The sequence below is a fragment of the Echiichthys vipera genome (genome assembly GCF_963691815.1).
Source record: "Echiichthys vipera genome assembly, chromosome: 9".
Taxonomy (NCBI): domain Eukaryota; kingdom Metazoa; phylum Chordata; class Actinopteri; order Perciformes; family Trachinidae; genus Echiichthys; species Echiichthys vipera.
Genome location: NC_139834.1, coordinates 27352369 through 27370651, shown reverse-complemented (window position 1 = coordinate 27370651; position 18283 = coordinate 27352369). Strand labels below are relative to the sequence as shown.

At 41.1% G+C, this 18283-nt stretch overlaps 1 protein-coding gene across 1 annotated transcript in view; it reads right to left on the bottom strand.

Annotated features, from left to right (window-relative positions):
* The window catches only part of LOC310951185 (plexin-A1-like), a 264511-nt gene that overhangs the window by 108454 nt on the left and 137774 nt on the right, over positions 1-18283 (bottom strand). The window contains exons 5-9 of the mRNA XM_083919308.1: positions 14611-14711; positions 12600-12723; positions 12152-12305; positions 10131-10230; positions 119-233 (exon numbers count right to left, since the gene is read on the bottom strand). Of these exons, the coding sequence (XP_083775434.1) occupies positions 119-233; positions 10131-10230; positions 12152-12305; positions 12600-12723; positions 14611-14711 (594 nt within the window). The remainder of the gene's footprint in view (positions 1-118; positions 234-10130; positions 10231-12151; positions 12306-12599; positions 12724-14610; positions 14712-18283) is intronic.

The following is an 18283-nucleotide window of genomic DNA, read 5'->3' as shown; positions in this document are numbered from 1 at the left end:
TTGTAAATGTATTCATGTGTTGCTTTGTATGTCTTCGCTTCTCAATCTTTGTGCGCAATAGTTTGAAAGAGCGCGTATTTAATCTCATGTGCTTCCGGATGTTAGCGTGAACCCTCACCTCCGACGTGTTGACTCGGCCCTCCTGGAAGGAGCAGTCGCTGGCATCCTGCGTGCACATGTGACGATATTTGCACCAGTGACAGGGGAAGTTTCCATTGACGCAGGATAGGCACCTAGAGCGAGTGAGAATATGAGACAGAAGAGAGAAATCAAGGAGCGTTAATGTTAACAAGCAATAATCACAAAAAAATCTGTTTAAATAGAACCTCCATTTTGCAGAATGATGTCTTTTCCCTCCATTTTTCACTTCATTCTTTCCTTGTTTGGTAAGCCATTGAGGCTACAGTGTATCGGCACTAATCTACAGAAAACAGTAGAAACAGTAGAGATGCTTGTTTCTACTATTCTGCTGTATTAACTGCCATAACATATAAGTCATATTCACATTACTATAGATATTATTACAGTTACTGGAAGTGTGTCTGTCTCTGTCTTTGTGTCTGTCTTTGTCTCTCTCTGTCCATCTGTCCGTCATTTCTCTCTTTCTCTCTCCTTTTCTTCCTCCCCAACCGGTCAAGATAGATGTCCGTCCTCCACAGAGCTGGGTCTGTCTGACGTTCCTGTCTGTTATAGTGAAGGTTTTCGTTGCCACCGTACTCTACGGGGGAATTGTTGGGTCTATGTACATCATAAATAAGTCATTGAGTGTGGTCTTTACCTACTCTGTAAAGTGTCCTGAGATAACTTTTGTAATGATTTGGCACTATAAATAAAATTCAATTGAATTGAAACAGTATGAACATTTCATATCACGATATATAGATATAGATATCATGTTTATCAGTGTCATCACGGTATTGTTAAAATGTGCTGAAAACGTTCAAAAAGTACTGATAAACACACTGAAATCATTCCAACAAGTTTTATATTGAAAATCACAAATGATATTAAATCAAAAACAGCCTCTTACAACGATTTTCTTTCTGCGTGTTCCTCACACAGGGCTACCATCTTTGATCAGTTTTCCTACAGCACTGTTATAAATACCAAAAGTACGACCACACTTCAGACTTGGACTCTCTTAGAAGGCTGAAAAATCTCTGAAGCTCTGTTTCTGCCGTCGTGTTTTCATCAAGTAAAAACAAACCCAGGTTACTGCGCACATGTCTGGTAGACAGCTGACAACTTCGGTTGATGCTGGACAGTTTTTCAAAGTGGTGATCAAGCTTTTTACTTTAAATGATGATTCAAATCTGAATCATCTGGAAGTTTACCACGGTTTATCATTAAACCTATAACTGTTTCATCCCTAGTCACCAAGTTGGTTTCACAAGAGACTGAACAGTTTAACTGTAAAATGTCCTGCTCAGTACGTACCTAAGTCACAATTTAAAACAAATCTAAGGGATCCATGTAAAGGTTGTTTGGTTATGTTATGCCTTAATGGTGATGCCAGTATGACTCAGGCTTTAAAATGAAAGCAAAAAACAAATGAGCCACATTCCCATCCCATTCTCCCTGGTCACGTTTGTGTCCTTTTGGTCGGTTTACTTATGAAAACTGATCAGAAAACATCCATTTATTGGACATTATTATTATTCAATGTTAACAATATTCAATGCTTTCATCTGAGAGCCAATTCAAAATTTGATTTAATATTTTAATGTTTAGGAAACAAAAAAATATTATCAAGAACATAATAACATAAAATTTAGAGAATTCTACTGACGATTGCTATTTTTATTCATAATTCCAAAATTGCTCATTATAATTAGCATAAAAACATGTGGATGGAAACCCGGCAGGTACTCTGACCTGAATTCATCACTGAACAGGTATGACATGCTCAGGGAGAGCTGTCGTTGAGTGAACCACGGGAAGAGTGGAAACAGATGAAACGAAAACCTTCAGCGGGGGACGAGTATCACGCGCTGACAGGCCTCGCGTGGACATGCATCAACACGTTCGCACAACATCAAAATGGTTGCCGACAAATCTCCAGAAACCGCGTCAGAGCGTCTAGAGCAACCGTGGCCTCGTGCATTAAGACTTTATTCCAGCTGTCAGCGATGCCAACGCGGACGCCGAAAGCAGCCGAGAGAGAGAGCAGGAGTGAATCCTTGGCGATCCACTCCTCCCTTCTTATTCTCCATGCTTGAAGGCTTACAGTGAACTAAGCTGGCAAACCAAGATAAGCCTGTTTTTATATAACACTTGTTTTTCTTCTTTTTCTTCTTCTTCAGAGTTGAGGAAGCAAAATGAATGTGTGCACATTAAAACATGGATTACCACGCGGGAACAAGGCTATCATTGCGACCAGAAAAAAAGGCAATGCAAGGACGTGTGTACAAAAATGCAAAGGTGTCACTTTGCATGTGTTGTGAAAAGTTATATTTATTAAATTATTAAATTTAACAAAGAGATTTAAAAAGATAGCAATGGCACTGATTCTTTTCTAAATTCCCCTTCAACTCATTTTTTTCTTGTTCAAAGTCTCTGATTGATCATCATTTCCTCAAGTGTCTCCACATGACAGCTGATATATTCATATACTGGCTGCATCACATCACACTCTGCTTTCTGTCAATCCTGCATCCCACAGGAATAACAGGAAGTCTCAATTTCCCAATCTTTATTGTCACATTCTTGTCATTTATTGCTTAAAGTTGGGCTGTAAAGTTTATTTCAAAACGATGACAAAACGTTAAAAGAATTGCAGAGACGACTGAAAGAACCCGATGTTCAGTAACTCTAAAAAAAATAACCCTGACATTCTCTTTAAACTTCCGCAGAACGAGCCCTGGCTTTGAAGTCTTTATCCCACTTCTGAACTTAATATCACTTAACGGCTTAAGAACTTATTACATGTCACGTCAGTCCTTTCTCCCGTACGCTGTCACTGTATTCTATCAGGCCTCCTACGCCCAAAGTCTCTGTTGCCCACGCATCCACCCGAGGAACTGACTGGGAACCTGCGCGGTGCTTTGTATGTATCCATCATCAAGTTATCATTCTCAGATTTATTTGCTCAGTGATGTTTTGCACTGCCAACTGTATTCCATTTGAATAATGCAGTGCTACCAATGCTTCATTCTACTACAGGTCTTTGCTGGGTTTGATCATTTGAGAGATTATTTTATTGTTTTTCTTGCAGAAGAAGATTGACACCACTCTCATGGCTGTACACTAAAAATAGAGCTACAGCTAGGGACCCAGCTGGGCTGTGTTAAATGGTTAAACAAAATACACCCATCAGCACCTCAGAACGCCTTAACACACTGGGGGCAATACATTTGCACGTCTATATTAGGTGTATTCATCATGCCCCAGGTGTGTTAAGGCCACATGCTGTTTCCTTTCCTTTCAAAACAAACAGTGTCAACTGTATGACGTCAGTAGATAGTAGTAGTAGCTCTCTCCTGTATGATTTGGCAGGATGCCTTCACATGCTCCAAACTGATAGGAGGGCAGACCAAACCCTGCTGAGTGACGTAAAACTTTCACTAACTGTGCGGTGCATTTGATTTTAGTGCGGGAAAGTGCTTTCATTAGTGCATCATATGATAGTTACTTAACAGACAATTAGCTCAATGAAAATCTTACGGATTATAACTTTAAAGTTGAAATATTCACACTTGAAATCAGATGTGTTTAATCCATACAAAAACTCTTACTCTCATCAAGACAGCAATTTACCGTATTCCTCAAATGTCATGATGATAAAGCAACAAGTCCTAATACCTAAGCGACAGAATAGGTTGCATGCCAATAACTCCAATATCAATATAAATAACAGCTGGAGAGTACCAGCGCCAGGCACATGTGAAGTTAAGTTTCGATCTATCAAAGAGTGAGTTAAAACAATGGTCATTGATCATATGACCCACTAATGAAAGCACTTGTACTTGCCTTTTTGCAGAATATTCCAATATCTGTGGTGACATTCGCTGGCTAAATGCAAATGCGCCACAAGGTTAGTGATGTGAATAACGTAGACATAAGCGGTTGGTCCGCCCAGGTGGAATCGGGAACTTCCAACTTCCTAGTCAGGCTTGTAGTAAGGGCAGAAGTTAAATAGGGGGGGGGGGGGGGGGGGGGGGGGGTCTGGGTTAAGGCTGTGTTTCACTGTCACCCAGAGAGAGACCATTTTTAAGGTGCATGACATTTCTCTTTTTATATTGAATGAAAGTTAGCATAAGGGATACTAATATAGAAAAATCTACCTATGCTAAGGGCATTATTGAACTGCACAATGCCCAAATCCATTTAGCCATGGAGGCATAATTTGGCATTCATTTCATAGTGCATTACCTTAAACACACAAACCCTCATGCTGTTACCTTAACAGTGACAGATGCAATGCACCAGTAATTCAGTCCGCTCCGTTCACAAACACTGATCTGTTCTAATCCTTGGAAAAGAAAAGAGTGGTTTATTTTTGGAAAGAGCTCCACCCAAAGAAGTGCAAACTTTTTAACAGTAAAGTCAAAGGAAAAATAAAAATACCTCCTTCACTGTTACACTGATAAGTTATCTCTGACAAGTCTAGTGCAATAGCACCACATTAATGAGCCACCATGGGGGTTTAAAAAACGGGTCCTCCAAACTGAAGGACAATGGCTCAGCTCACAATGCCACCCTGATGCCAGAAAGACTGGCTTTAAATTGGATTTCAGTCTAATCTGCGTTCTGTCTTTGTCTCTCCGTCCTTGGTTTATTCAGATTTTAGAGGGTTAACTCCTTAATCGCCTGTACTGGAGTACCAGAGTGATAGGGGCTTCATCTATCAAGCGTTAAGCTGGTGAGACTAGACTGAACTGCAGTGTGAGGTTTATAATCAATGCCAGTGGATTTCCATGGGGAGAAGGGTGGAATAAGGTTATGCTAACAGTCTTATGTTTGTTAGTAGAGCTGGTGAGCCAGTTCCCCCTCACTATTAACCCAAGGCTTCATCGATTTCTTGTTTCAGGGATGCGTGTCCACACATTTGCAGCCCTGTGTATGCACGCTCATGGCCGCGATAACACACACTCACCGACTGAGCCACACAACCTGTCACCCGTGTTGACACCGTAGCATTCCTCTGGGTCACCTGGGCAGTGGAGACTTGTCCTGCAGTAGAGCTGTCAATGCCTTGACGACTGGCTTGTGTAAGTGGCTGTGCTGTTGCAATGTAGTCAATAAAGTCCGCTGCTATTTATCAAGGTTTGGCAACAGAGCCGGGTCAAGCGTCTTTTCATCTTCTCGAAGCTTTTGTTCTAGCGAGGTTGGATCGATGGAACAAAGCTGTTGACATGTGAGCAATGGAGCCCACAAACGTATATATGAAAGTGCTAATTTAATTCTTAGTGTGGATAAAGCTGAAATTAGGAGGTACCTGAAGCACAGCTCACCAGAACTTAGCAACATATGCCTTTCCAAATGAAGTAGGCCAGTGATCCCCAAAGCATAAAGCATTAATAGCAACTATAGGCATGTTGTGATTCTGATTAAAAGCTCAGATTGGTTTGCCATCATATCTCCCAAGCATCGTTCATGTGGCTAGTGTTTAGAGGAGAGATACGACTGGCTGTGCTATGGGATCTATTAATAGGCCTGTTTGTGTTTTATCCAATAAAGCTCCAAAGTGAGCAGGCATAACATGATGCATACATCATTAAGTTATACAGCACAGCAACCAAATGAGAAGTTTAGATTCTCAACAGGGGACTTAGACTCATTATAGGATATTATTGCATCTTGTAACAGCGATGTTCAAAAGCACTAAGTCTGGAAGTCTCAACCCACAGTTTAATTAAAGCGGGTCACACTTACCATCAACTATTGCCACAAAAGTCAACCTTAATTGTGATGTAATCACAAAAAAGTTTTTGCTCTTTTGAATGAGGTGAGTCCAAAAGTTGCCGGTGTGTAACATAGTTGTGGTCTCTGAATAGGCCAAAGCCAGTGGTCTGCATGGAAGTGAGAGCCCTTCCTGGGGGCCAGAGCGTGGGCTGGTCCCCTCCCTTGAGTGCTGCTTTTCACTGCATAGATTTCAGCCCCTTTGATATTGTAATGGCTGTGGTGGCCTGAGGCTGCCATGCTAACCTTTTCGCTGAGTGGGACGCATTATTCCTGACACAATGGACACAATCTTTGTCTCTTTGGCAAACACTCGCTTTATATCTCTCTTTCCCTCTTTATGCCTCCTTCGCCCTTCAATCTTTTCCCTCACCAGTTCCTTTCCCTCCCGCACTCCTCCTTTTATTTGTTTCTCTTCCTCTCTTTACAGATGCATTATTCCTCCTCCCGCATGCTCAATTAAACTATTCCAAACATCTTTTTTAATGCAAATTTCTAAATTGAAACAGCATACGCAACTAGCCTGCAGTGTAAGTTGCTGTGCCAAGTCTGTGCCGTCTGCGTGCTCCCTCTGACTGTGCATGCACCTGTGTGTTTTTGGAGTATGAAAGGCTGGCGATGCAGGTGCCGCATACACCTTTGAGCGCGCTGAACAAGACTGTGTGAAGTTGCACACGAGCCAGTCTGGGCACTTGCCTGCAGGCAACTCTGTTTGTACATCTGTGCTGATACTGTGCGTCTGTGTCTATGCTGTTGCGAGCTTGTGCTTCCCTTTCACCCGCCCACCACGCCCATGAGGACAACTCCATTATCTGCTGCTGGCTCCTGTGCCCGGCTTCCTACAGGCAGAGTCAAAGATTGAGAGGTGAAAGGTGACGGCGGAGAGGGAGTGGTGTATAATATGTGGGTTTATGTTACAGCTGCTGCGGTGATAACTGCACTGTTGTTTTATAGTCCCGCAGAGTCCTGTGGGGGCCTGTGAAGCCAACATCAAAGGCTTAAACAGCAGCACGCCTGTTTATGCAGCAAAGAGAGGAGGGCTAGGTGGGCTGGTTAATCATGGGTACAAAGCATAAACACACACGCACTAACACACACAAAAGAGAAAACACTTCCTGCATGCACAAAAATATGCATAAATATACACTACAGTGCATTAACTTTGACACATCCTGTACGCTCTTTAACTCACAAGTAACAAACAGAAAACCGCACACACGTTCACACTCACAAAATGAATCAAAGCCATTGAACTAGGCCTGGAGGCCCTGAGAAGTGGCCCAGGTGAGCTCTCTCTCCAAGCCCACTCCATTATGACGATCTCCACAAAGGCACCCCGGCTAGAGCTAATTAACGGCCTATTACTATGCAGATATATTCAGTGCCAAGAGCAGGGCGCAGGCAATAAATGGGCTTGATGAACGAGAGAGGGGCAAAAAAAGTTATCTGGTGTGGGGTGGGTGACTAAGAGGGGTCGGGCCGGTGGAGGGAGAGACAAGATGGGAGAAGAGAAAGAGAGGCAGCAGAGGAAAAGAGGGCCAGGGGGCTAGAGAGAAGGATGGTGGCTTAAAAAAGAGAATGAAAGCAGGACGAGTGCACTTTATATTCCTTATTACCCGTCGCATGTAATGCTGGTGAAAGGTCAGATAATTTTCTGATTTGAGTTTTTAACTCTTTTCCGTGTTCTGAAACAGGAACCAAAGTCTAAAATTAGTTCCTTGGCCAAACTTTTTTAATGCATACTATTGGCCTATTTTATTACTCATCATGGTTCCTCAGAATGCACAAACAAAACCGAATACGCACACCAAAAGACACCTTGGAGAGAGTCTGTGTGTGGGTCATCATGGCAAAATGTGGTCCTGGAGAAACCTACTATAGCGGAAATTATGACAGAGGCGGTTTTGAGTATTTTGCTTGAAAAGAAGAAAGGTCAAAAAAAGTTGAAAAATGATTTTATTCGTACTTTGGGATATTTTAAATGATGTAAACATTAGGAGAGAAAGTAATACTGTCATCAATCTGTGCTTGGCAAAAGAAATAGAACTCCTCTTTGAGTATGCCACACATGCATTTTCATTCCAGGTGTATCGACACAAAGTGCAGATACCCAAATGAGAGATGTGAGTCTGTGCCAAGTGGAGGAGCATAGTGAGACTGGAGTTTGTATACCAGTGAATCCCACTCAGCAACTTCAGAGCAGCAGCCAATAGTCATTTAGGGAATGACATTTTATTTATTTTCATTCAACCTTTATTTAACAAGGCAGGTCAATTAGGAACCCATTCTTCATTCATTATCAGGGTCGTCTCATTACTGCTCTACTTCCCTTCCTTCCATAATGTAAGTTCAATTGAACATCTTCACCGGCACTTAAAGACAAAACCACAGTTAAAGCTGCAGTAGGTAACTTTTATAAGAATAATTTTTTGTCATATTTTTGGTCACAATATCCTGACAGGAGTACAGTAGACAGATAATCAGTGAAAAACACTAGTTCCTCTGCCTAATCATTGGAAAACAACCAATGAGAGCCTTGGGGTCTCCTACGCAGTCATTGGCTGCTATTGAACTCTTGTCAAACTGTCAGACTAGACATGAAGTAAGATTATGTTACTGCATTGCCTATTTCTCACCTCAATGTTCTTCCTAAAACATATTCTACTGTAATTTGTAAGGTTTTCTCCGGCTGGTGGCCGTACTTGGTTTTTCCTCCACTGTTTTCAACATGGTGGAACCTAAACTGAACTTAAGTCATACGTGCAGGTCTCTGCTGATCGTGGTGGTGCCTGCTGCCGTGGTCCTGCATGACGCTTCCTGCTACTATTATAATCAATCACCTCAGCTGTGCTTGTTTCTACTATTCTGCTGTATTAACTGCCATAACATAAGTCATATTCACATTACTATAGATATTGTTATAGTTACTGGAAGTGTGTCTGTGTCTGTCTTTGTGTCTGTCTTTGTCTCTCTCTGTCCATCTGTCTATCTTTTCTCTCTTTCTCTCTCCTTTTCTTCCTCCCCAAACGTCAAGACACAGAGCTGGGTCTGTCTGACGTTCCTGCCTGTTATAAGGAAGGTTTTTGTTGCCACCGTACTCTACGGGGGAATTGTTGGGTCTATGTAAATCATAAATAAGTCATAGGGTGTGGTCTATACCTAGTCTGTAAAGTGTCCTGAGAATTGTTGGTCACTAGCACTAAAAAACTAACAACCTAGCTGCTAACATTCTAACCTATAGACTAAACAGCTCACTCTTTACCATTCAGTATGTTTTTCTTTAAAACAAATGTATCCATTGTAGAGCACCAGCATGCAAACAGCAGATAATATTATACAGACAACAGCAGTTTCACTCCCTCGTTTAGCCACCTTATCTAATTAAGGTTAATAAGCTACAGCTGATAATTGGACTTACAGTCAATAACTGAAGCAACGTTCACCTTGACAGCTCTTAAGTTAACTCGTGATTCGAATATTGGCTCTTGCAATTTGAAAATTGCATTCTTAGAAATTGCCGTTTTGATAGAGTATGATTAATTGTTCGCCTCTAACAACTACAAATAATATTGCATAACCAGAAATAACATTGTAGAGTTAAAAAAAAGGACCACAGACTATGATTAATGATTCATTTCTTCACCAAATTAGAACGTCGTACTTAGTCTCTGCAGTCTAGTTCTCCTTCCCTGCTCTTCTTTCTTTAAAACAAACAAAGCCATGCATATGAAAAAAAAAAACATGCAAAAACTCCTCTCAAACCAGTTCTGAAAAACCAATCAGTGTTCCTATACTTAAATTAGGCATAATTCATTTCCAAGAAACACGACTGACGTGTTTTAGCCTCCCAAGCTTGGCTGCTCTTCTAGGTCTTGCATAGTTAGGAATCAATGTATTATTTCACTCACCAGTGGTCCCTTTATTGCTTGAGATTTAATTAACTAATTGATTTGTAAAAAGCTTGAATACATTGAATAATAAATTAGCAAAGGTTACATGCTGTCTTCCCCATTCTCCATTATAGGAGTTATTTGCAGGCCATTATTTAAGTACTATTGTTTTCGGGAAAGAACCACAGTGACCCTTCTATTGATCAATGCTTTCCACCATCTGCATCTTGCTGGGTGTGGGGCATATGCAACGAGAAGTCTTTTCTTCCACTTCTTATTCCACTCTTTTCACACTGAGCAACAAACTCTTCATTTTGAAATTTGAAAAAAAAAACTTACGATTGGTGGACACTGCAGTTGTAGAAGACAAAGTCCACGCTGGCAAACTTCTTTCCTGTCTCCTTCGACTTGAGATACAACTTTATAACACGCTGGTCACCTGCAAGAAGTCACAAAAAGGCATATTAGCAGTGCTTTCCCTTCAACAGCCTTCCAACTGATCCAGTAAGTATCGGGAAAATGTTTCATGAACCCAGGATCATGCCCAAGCCCAGGCAATGTGTTCTAAAATGTTAACAACCTCATTTTAGGTGTTACTTGTCAATTCCTGTATAGCTGACATTTTGGAGCCACAACTCTTTCTGCTGGAAAGAAAGCAGAGCCTGGAGCCGAATCAATAGAATTTTAAAGGGAAGGGAAACGGTTCAACTGTCCAAACATATTTATGGGTTTTGTGCAGTTAGTTTGTGAATCAGCGGTATCTTATTTTGATAATCGCAAAGAGATTGGTGCAGTTAAAAAGCAGAATTGCTCATGTTTTGCACAGTTGAATGAACAAGATGAATGAAGCGAACAATTTATATTAACAAAACTGCTCAACTGAGAAGCCCTTCTCTTCAAAATAAAAGTTTGTTTAGTGGCCAAAATGCCAGCAAACTTTTTCCCCCCATAAATTGCAACTTGCAGACACTCTCCGAACCCAACCAAGCATGTCGAAATTGAGTTGGAGCTGGACTAAATTACTGCGGAAGATATACAAAGCCCCAACATGTTCAATTTTATATAAATACAGATGCTTTAAAATGTTTGTCATGCACCCCTCTCCTTTCAGCCAGTCACATGGCACCTGCCTCTGAAGCAAACAAGCTCAACAACTGCTGCTCAATCTAGGTTAGCACCAGTTAGCTAGAGCAACAACATCAAAGCTATTCTGAATCAATTATCTAGCTGCTACTTTAATGGAACACGGAAACAGAATTAACCTCGCTGTCATTTGTGTTTCCCTAGCTTAACAAGGCTACATATGCTAGCTACCTAGCCAGCTAACTGGTTAGGTAAGGTTTGAAAGTGAAAGCGGTTTAGTTAATGTGTCTTTTTCCTGTGTTTAATTACATCAGCAGCCTCTAGTTGGCTCATTCGGAATAACCTTAGCATTGACGTTGGTTTAGATAGCGCTAACACTAACTAACTACATTTACAGAACAGCTCCTGTGGGTGATATCTTAAGAGAGACAGAGGGTATGTGATTGGCTGAAGGTGAGGAGGCGGAGACTGCGTTCACTGTAACATTATTAAAAAAAGTGGTCTTATCAAAGTGAATGATGAAGTGGCATGGGGAAAACGCCAGTTTAAAATAAGAAAGTTTTAAAATGGTCCATTTGAAATCTAGTAAAAGAAAAATATATACATTCAATATGATTCTCTTCTTTCAAGATTAAGGATGAAATATTTCACATTATATAAGTTACAATTATTTTATAATTTGTTGTGTCATTTATCTATTTTACACAATTTGTTCCTATGATTAATTTTAAAGTCTATAATTTACCACATGTCCTCAAATAGTGACAAGTGTTTTTATTTACCTAACCTCCAAAAGGAAGCAGGCCTTTATTTTAAACAGGCTTGTATTGGAGGTAGGTCTTTATTTCTGATTTCCTGTTTGATAGGTCATATTGGTGATAATCTAATATGAGGACTCCTTTTAATATCCTCCTGTTTACCCTTTTAAAGTTAAATTATACTGTTGATACAAACTTCTTGTATCTGTTTAAAAAAACAAAAAACACTTTATAACACTTCAGAACAACAAGGGTTTGATAGCTGGTCTGGCTAGTGCATGCTAGTGCCGTGTGCGTCTGTATCTGACACAGAAGGCCAGGACAAAGCATCAGTATTTGACACTATCTTTAATATTAAACCCACAAGGTACCATACGGATTGCTCTTCCTTCAGGTAGGCCCCAGAGAGCAAAATTGTTCAGCGTTCAAGTCGAAGGTCTGGGAACCTTCCACCATATTGTAATTCTATGGTTCTACATGTACGCACACCCTGTTTTATTGGGAAATTTTCCTTTTTACCTTGGTCTCGTGTAATAGGGGACACTTCTTTTGTAGAGGGGGACAGGCAGAAGATCCGTCCACCATAGATGCGTCCTTCTGTCTCTACATAGTCCTCGAAGGAGCAGTTCACTCCAGCAGACAGACTTGGCACATTCAGTGCCTGAAGTGACAACTATAGGCGAAGGAAGAGAAGCAGAAAAGTGAGTGACAACATAAATATGAAATTTATGTACTTTATCAGTAATGCAATAAGCAAGACTTTGATTGGCCCCACAGCAGAAAATGCTGCTCAGATTGTGGCTTTTCTGTTCAAACTCAAAATGATGTGACAGTGATGCCTCAAGAACAAGCTTTATTTAATCATATTTCACATTTATCCTGTACACTTGTGCTGTCCATCTCTCTTTCTTCCACTTCTCTCTGTCACACATACAGACACACACACTGATAGACCAACTCACTGTACCTGCACTTCTGACATGGTGACAGAGACAGTGTCGGGTTGGACGGAGAGTCGGACACACTGCTCCACTCTGGTGGTGAAACGCTGAGGCTCCTCTGCTCGTTCGCAGCTATTCTTCCTCGAACATCTAGAGGATGATGATAAACTACAGTCACATCTCCATTCAAAAAACTTATAGATAACATTTATTTCAGACTTGTTTTGTGTATTAAATTCCTGTTAACTGAGATAAAAATACATTTTGTTTAATATCATGGGTTGTGGTTGTGGTTGAACAATCAACCGCTTCTCACTTTAGGAAAATAGTTTCTACTAATATCGTGGGCAGCTGCGGGCAGAGAGCATGTGTTGTAGTGCTAGCTAGCTAGCATTAGATGAGGCACTACCCATACAGCTAACTTACTTGAGCCAATGTTATGGTGCAAATTTAATCATGGGGAAGTCTAGTGTTGATGATCGTGGACGAAACACTCATGCCAAAAATAAAATTTATGAGCATGTTGATTGCTGTTGTAAAATTGCTTTACGGTTTAGCCATCACACATTAGCATAGCATGTAATAAATGTGAATGCAATGCTGTGTGGCAGGAAAATAACTATTTATTACTTTTACTGGGTATAATTCTGTGACATTGTCATTCACAATCCCTCTGTAATATATCAACAGTCCCATGGCCCCGAAGGTTCAATTCTTCTGTGCGTGAGTTATACTTGAGTTAGAGCAACAAGAGGAGTTAAAGGTTATATGACGCCACTGACAAGCAACTATAGAACTAATACACCCTGTGTCAATTTCTCTGGGTTTGCAAATTGTTTGAAATGTTTGGGATAATGCAAGTACACCACTAAGGAAAATATACAGTATAACATAGGTACAATTCTTTATTTTATGAAAATGCTTCCTATTATATATTTAAAGGTTGTCTGTCATTATGGCAGATGAAAAAAACAGTCATAGTATAGCACAAGATTCAAATATTGAGCCCAGTACACAAGTGGAAAAACAAATGTGGGATAGCGTTAGTTCAGGCAGCTGACTACCCATCATTTTCACACAGGTGTACATGGTGCCCTTGAAAACCTGACACTTCTTTCTCTGATAAGATGATGTATTGTTGGCGTTACCGAGATTCAATGTACTGGTACGATATGGGTTTGAACCTTTGAACCTCCCTCAACCCACAACTTTTCGAAGTTGGAATTTGTGCGGCAGTGTTAGCTACTTTTCTAACTTTCGGAAACTGATGACCACACAGCCACATCGGGCAATGATTGGCAACACGTGGCAGTCAGGCAGTCGACATGGTTTGAACCTCAAGGTCTCTTTTTCTGTTCTCCACAGAACTATTTCCACCACTCTCATACAAATAAGTGGAACACCATTAATCCCTTTGAGGAAAGACTATCCAAAAGTGCCAAGTGTTATCCCCATATGAGAAATATTATGTGTGAAGCCCCTGTCTTCAGCCTCTCTTGTGTGGCCGTTCTGAATAGCTATAAGTATCTTTGCCTTCTGATATTGTTGGACGAAATGTTGTACCAACAGTCAATTTTGTATTTCTGAGCATACACAGGCCTCCAGACTGAAGTCTCGGTGTAGGTAGCTCATCATACAACTGGATAAGCAGAGTGAGGTCTGCAGTAAAACATTATCTCTTATAGATTTGATTGTGTATTTATGACCATATTTGTAAAACAATAATTATGAGGAGCTTCTGAGAGAGCCTTCATTTTGTCATTCAAAAAACGAACGTCTTCTACACACAAGTATAAATAAATCTAGCAGCATCGATAAATATGCATTTCAATCTTCAATTAAAGTTCCCTATTGTAACATTTGTAGTGTTAAAACATAAAAAAACAATAATACTGGTTACCATGAACATAAAAATGGAATTTATAGAATTTCCATAATTTATCATTATCATAATAAATAATAAATACTGCAATTTCTTCTAAGCACTGGAATTACTGCATGAAAACAACATGAGACCAGTACTGGATATGCACTTACACGTTATGTAGCACACACCAGCCACAGTGAGGGTCCCCTGATCCCAGGCAGCCTCCACAGGTGCTGTACTGCTCACAGCTCTCCACTGGTACACGGGTGACCTGGAAATAAAATACACCTCTGGTTGATAATTCGCAAAAACGATGTGCACACCACCTATAAAAAGCTTCTACCATATAGGCATGGTGTACGCAGGATCTACCAGAGGTGTCCTGTGCCTGGAACATGAGATTAAAGGAACAAGCCCACTGTGACTATCAGAGATAAACAGCTCTGGAGGTGCTGCAAACAACTCCACACTGCTGCATGCAAGGCTAGCTAGAGAGGGAAAAGTAGAGGTTTAAACACATGTAAACACACACACGGGTTAAGATTACACCCTCTGACAAACATGTCTTTGTGATATACTCTGTACCGCCCGCAGTTCTCAGAAACACTGATGCAAGCAAGCGGTTTACTTCAAGAGATACTAAACAGAACCTAGAAAACTAAATAGCTCGCATGTGTCTGCTGGAGCTAGACAATGAATACAATCTGAAACGTCTGGACGACGCTCTTTTAAGTGAAAAAAGACTGGGCCTTCTTCACTAATTTACTTTCCATCATATAAATTCATGTGGCACAAAAACTCAACCTCTCAATTATATTAATGTTGTCCTGGGATATATATGTTGATACTTTTCCATTTTTGTGCGTGAGGAGGTTTCACTGTTGTGAAATCCGGCTGACAAACTAAATTACAGATTAAAGCTGAATTTAAACTGGCATTAGCCACTATTTAAAAGTGTTTCTCTTAATTTTACAGATTAAACTTAGTGTCTTAGGGCACACTCACACTGTCTATCTGTACTGTGCCCAAACAGGTTTTACGGGTAAAGTCTAGTTCGTTTGATCAGTGCGAGTGCAACCGCACCGCGCCTAGCTGCGGCACGCTTGCCGACCACGGACCGTTTGGGAGAGGTGGGCTTTTGTAAAACACATTTGCACGTGCACATGCACGAGCACGAGTGTGCGCACGAGTGTGCGCACGAGCATGCGCACGTGTATGAGCACTAGCGTGCGCACGTGTACAAGCATGAGGCCTACGGCGGTTCTGATGTCATTTTATGTGCGCCTGTTCGAACATGGAAAAAAAGGACGGACCATGCGCGGACATTTAAAACAATGGCGGCGAAAGTTTCACGTTGGTGTGATGCAGAGGTGGAGTGTTTACTGCAGATTTGGTCGGGTGAAAATATTCAAAAACAGTCGACAAGACGCACAAAAACTCAGAGGTCTATGGAAAGATTTGTAACCAAAGCGACGCATCACGATGACCTCAATCAATGCATGTGACGTGTTACGGCGTGATTACGTATAGGAAGCAATAAGCATTCCGCTGAGGCCCAGGTAGTGTGAGTACAAACGGTCCTGGTCCGGGGGGGAGAAGGAGGAGGGGACAAGTACCCTTAAGTACGGGGCACGGTACGGACGGACAGTGTGAGTGCGCCCTTAGTGTCTTGAAGAGTTATACTGATGAGGAGTACTTCAATAAGCTACTTAATGTGTCCAATACTTTGGTTTATGTCCAGATACCTGCACAACGATTCACATGGACATGGGGACATTACATCAGCTGCATATCATCAGCAGCAACAAGTTAGCAGTGTCATTTTGATCTTATTAGCATGTCGATCTTAGCATTTAGCTCAAAACCTAGCCTCACATAGCTACTAGCATGGCTCTAGACTTTTTTTTCCACGTTAATTAGCCTGCGTTACAAATAGGGGGCATGGAGTTTGAAAGCATTTATTAAGCAGGGAGGGTGTAAACAAAAGTATCAAGTTGTTTTAAGGTTAGTGAAGGAGCAGCCTTTTTAGAGTTTAACACATACTCAGGACTAAAAGCCTCTGCTGCAAACATTTTGACTGTTTTTTTCTTAACCCGTCCCTTGCAGGTCCTCTAAATGTATGAGTGTGCGAAGGAATTTCATGCAGCAGTGCGCCCATTTTGTAGCGCTGTTTTTTCTTGACTCCACTGCCACACATTTAGATGCTTGATATCCAATCAGCAGCGACAACTGTAAACAAAGACCTTCTGTATAAAAGCCTCCCAGGTGTCAAGACTACAAACCTTCAAAATCATCCATTAAAATCCTAATAAAATCAAGTAAAGGATATTATTTGGGGACTTGGATATTGTGATAAGATTTAGTATCTCGTTTGATGATACCTAGTTTTATAATAATATACTATTATCTTTTATTACCTTTTAATATTTTAAAGAACTACTGTCTCCCACTGAGCATGTGAGTTTAAGCACATTCATGCATGAGTATATGTATGTATGGTCTATGCACGCATGCATGTGCATTGTGAGTTGGTTGGCAAATGTGTTGTGTGATGCAGTGGCTTGGAGCCCAAGACAAATTTCATTGCGCAACAATTAAGTTTATATTATTTTAAAACAGTAGTTGCAGTGCACGTTCATTCCCTTTTATGGTTTGATTTACACTGAAATGCACACGGTTGACGAATATCTACACTTACCCTTATTAGAACATTAAAAGGACTGAGCTTGCTTAATGCCTGTGAATTCCCTGCAAGGAATATGCTATTGTACATAACACCATCAGGGGTTACTGCTTTTGTCCGCTAAATCTCTACCGGCTGCCATCTGTGTGTCTGCATGACTACGATAAGATTAAACTTTAATGATCTCTTTGGGGAAATCGGAGAACTTGGATACTAACAAGGACATCAAACAGTGGCGTCCAAATTTACCTGCCTCTGAAACTGCAACCAAAGAAGTACATGGACATGAGTGGAGAGTGAGAGGGATTATCATTTAAGAAATCCATTTCCACAGATAGTTCTCTTGTCATTAAACAGATTTATGCTGCCGCATGCATTTTCACCATCCACCATCTTTCTGCATGATTATCAAGTAGAGGTACCCTGCATTTCACCCGGGTTGTAGAATACTTTAATCTTACCTGTGCACACTCAGGTCTACTCTCCCTTTCTCTTAAATCTCAAATATCACCAGTGTATCCAGCATCCATGTGCTTTATCTCAACTTGGTGCTGGTTATGGATTGGCAGACAGGAAGCTGCCTCAGGCAAACACACACACAAGTTTCAATTTGGACCAAATTGAGAGTTTGAGCTAAGTTTTCTGGAGTAGTTTTAGGTATTTTAAATACATCACTGACCACTCAAGACATGTTAAAACGGACTGGCGCGTGGACACACGCACACGCGCACACACACACACACACACACACACACACACACACACACACACACACACACACACACACACACACACACACACACACACACACACACACACACACACACACACACACACACACACACACACACACACACACACACACACACACACACACACACACACACACACACACACACACACACACACACACACACACACACACACACACACACACACTCACACACACACACAGACCTTCAGCTGCCTCCGTCAGGTGAAGTACGACATCAATAACATTGTAGAGGCAGGAGGCACACCAGGTGAGCTGGAAGGTGGGGAGGGTGAATTCTAATGGCAGCTGCAGGCGCAGCAGTGTAGAAACCTTCAAAGAGGAAACTCTTCCTTCATGCACCCATTTTTTTTTTAACTTCACAACCTTCAAACATTGAAACAGGCTC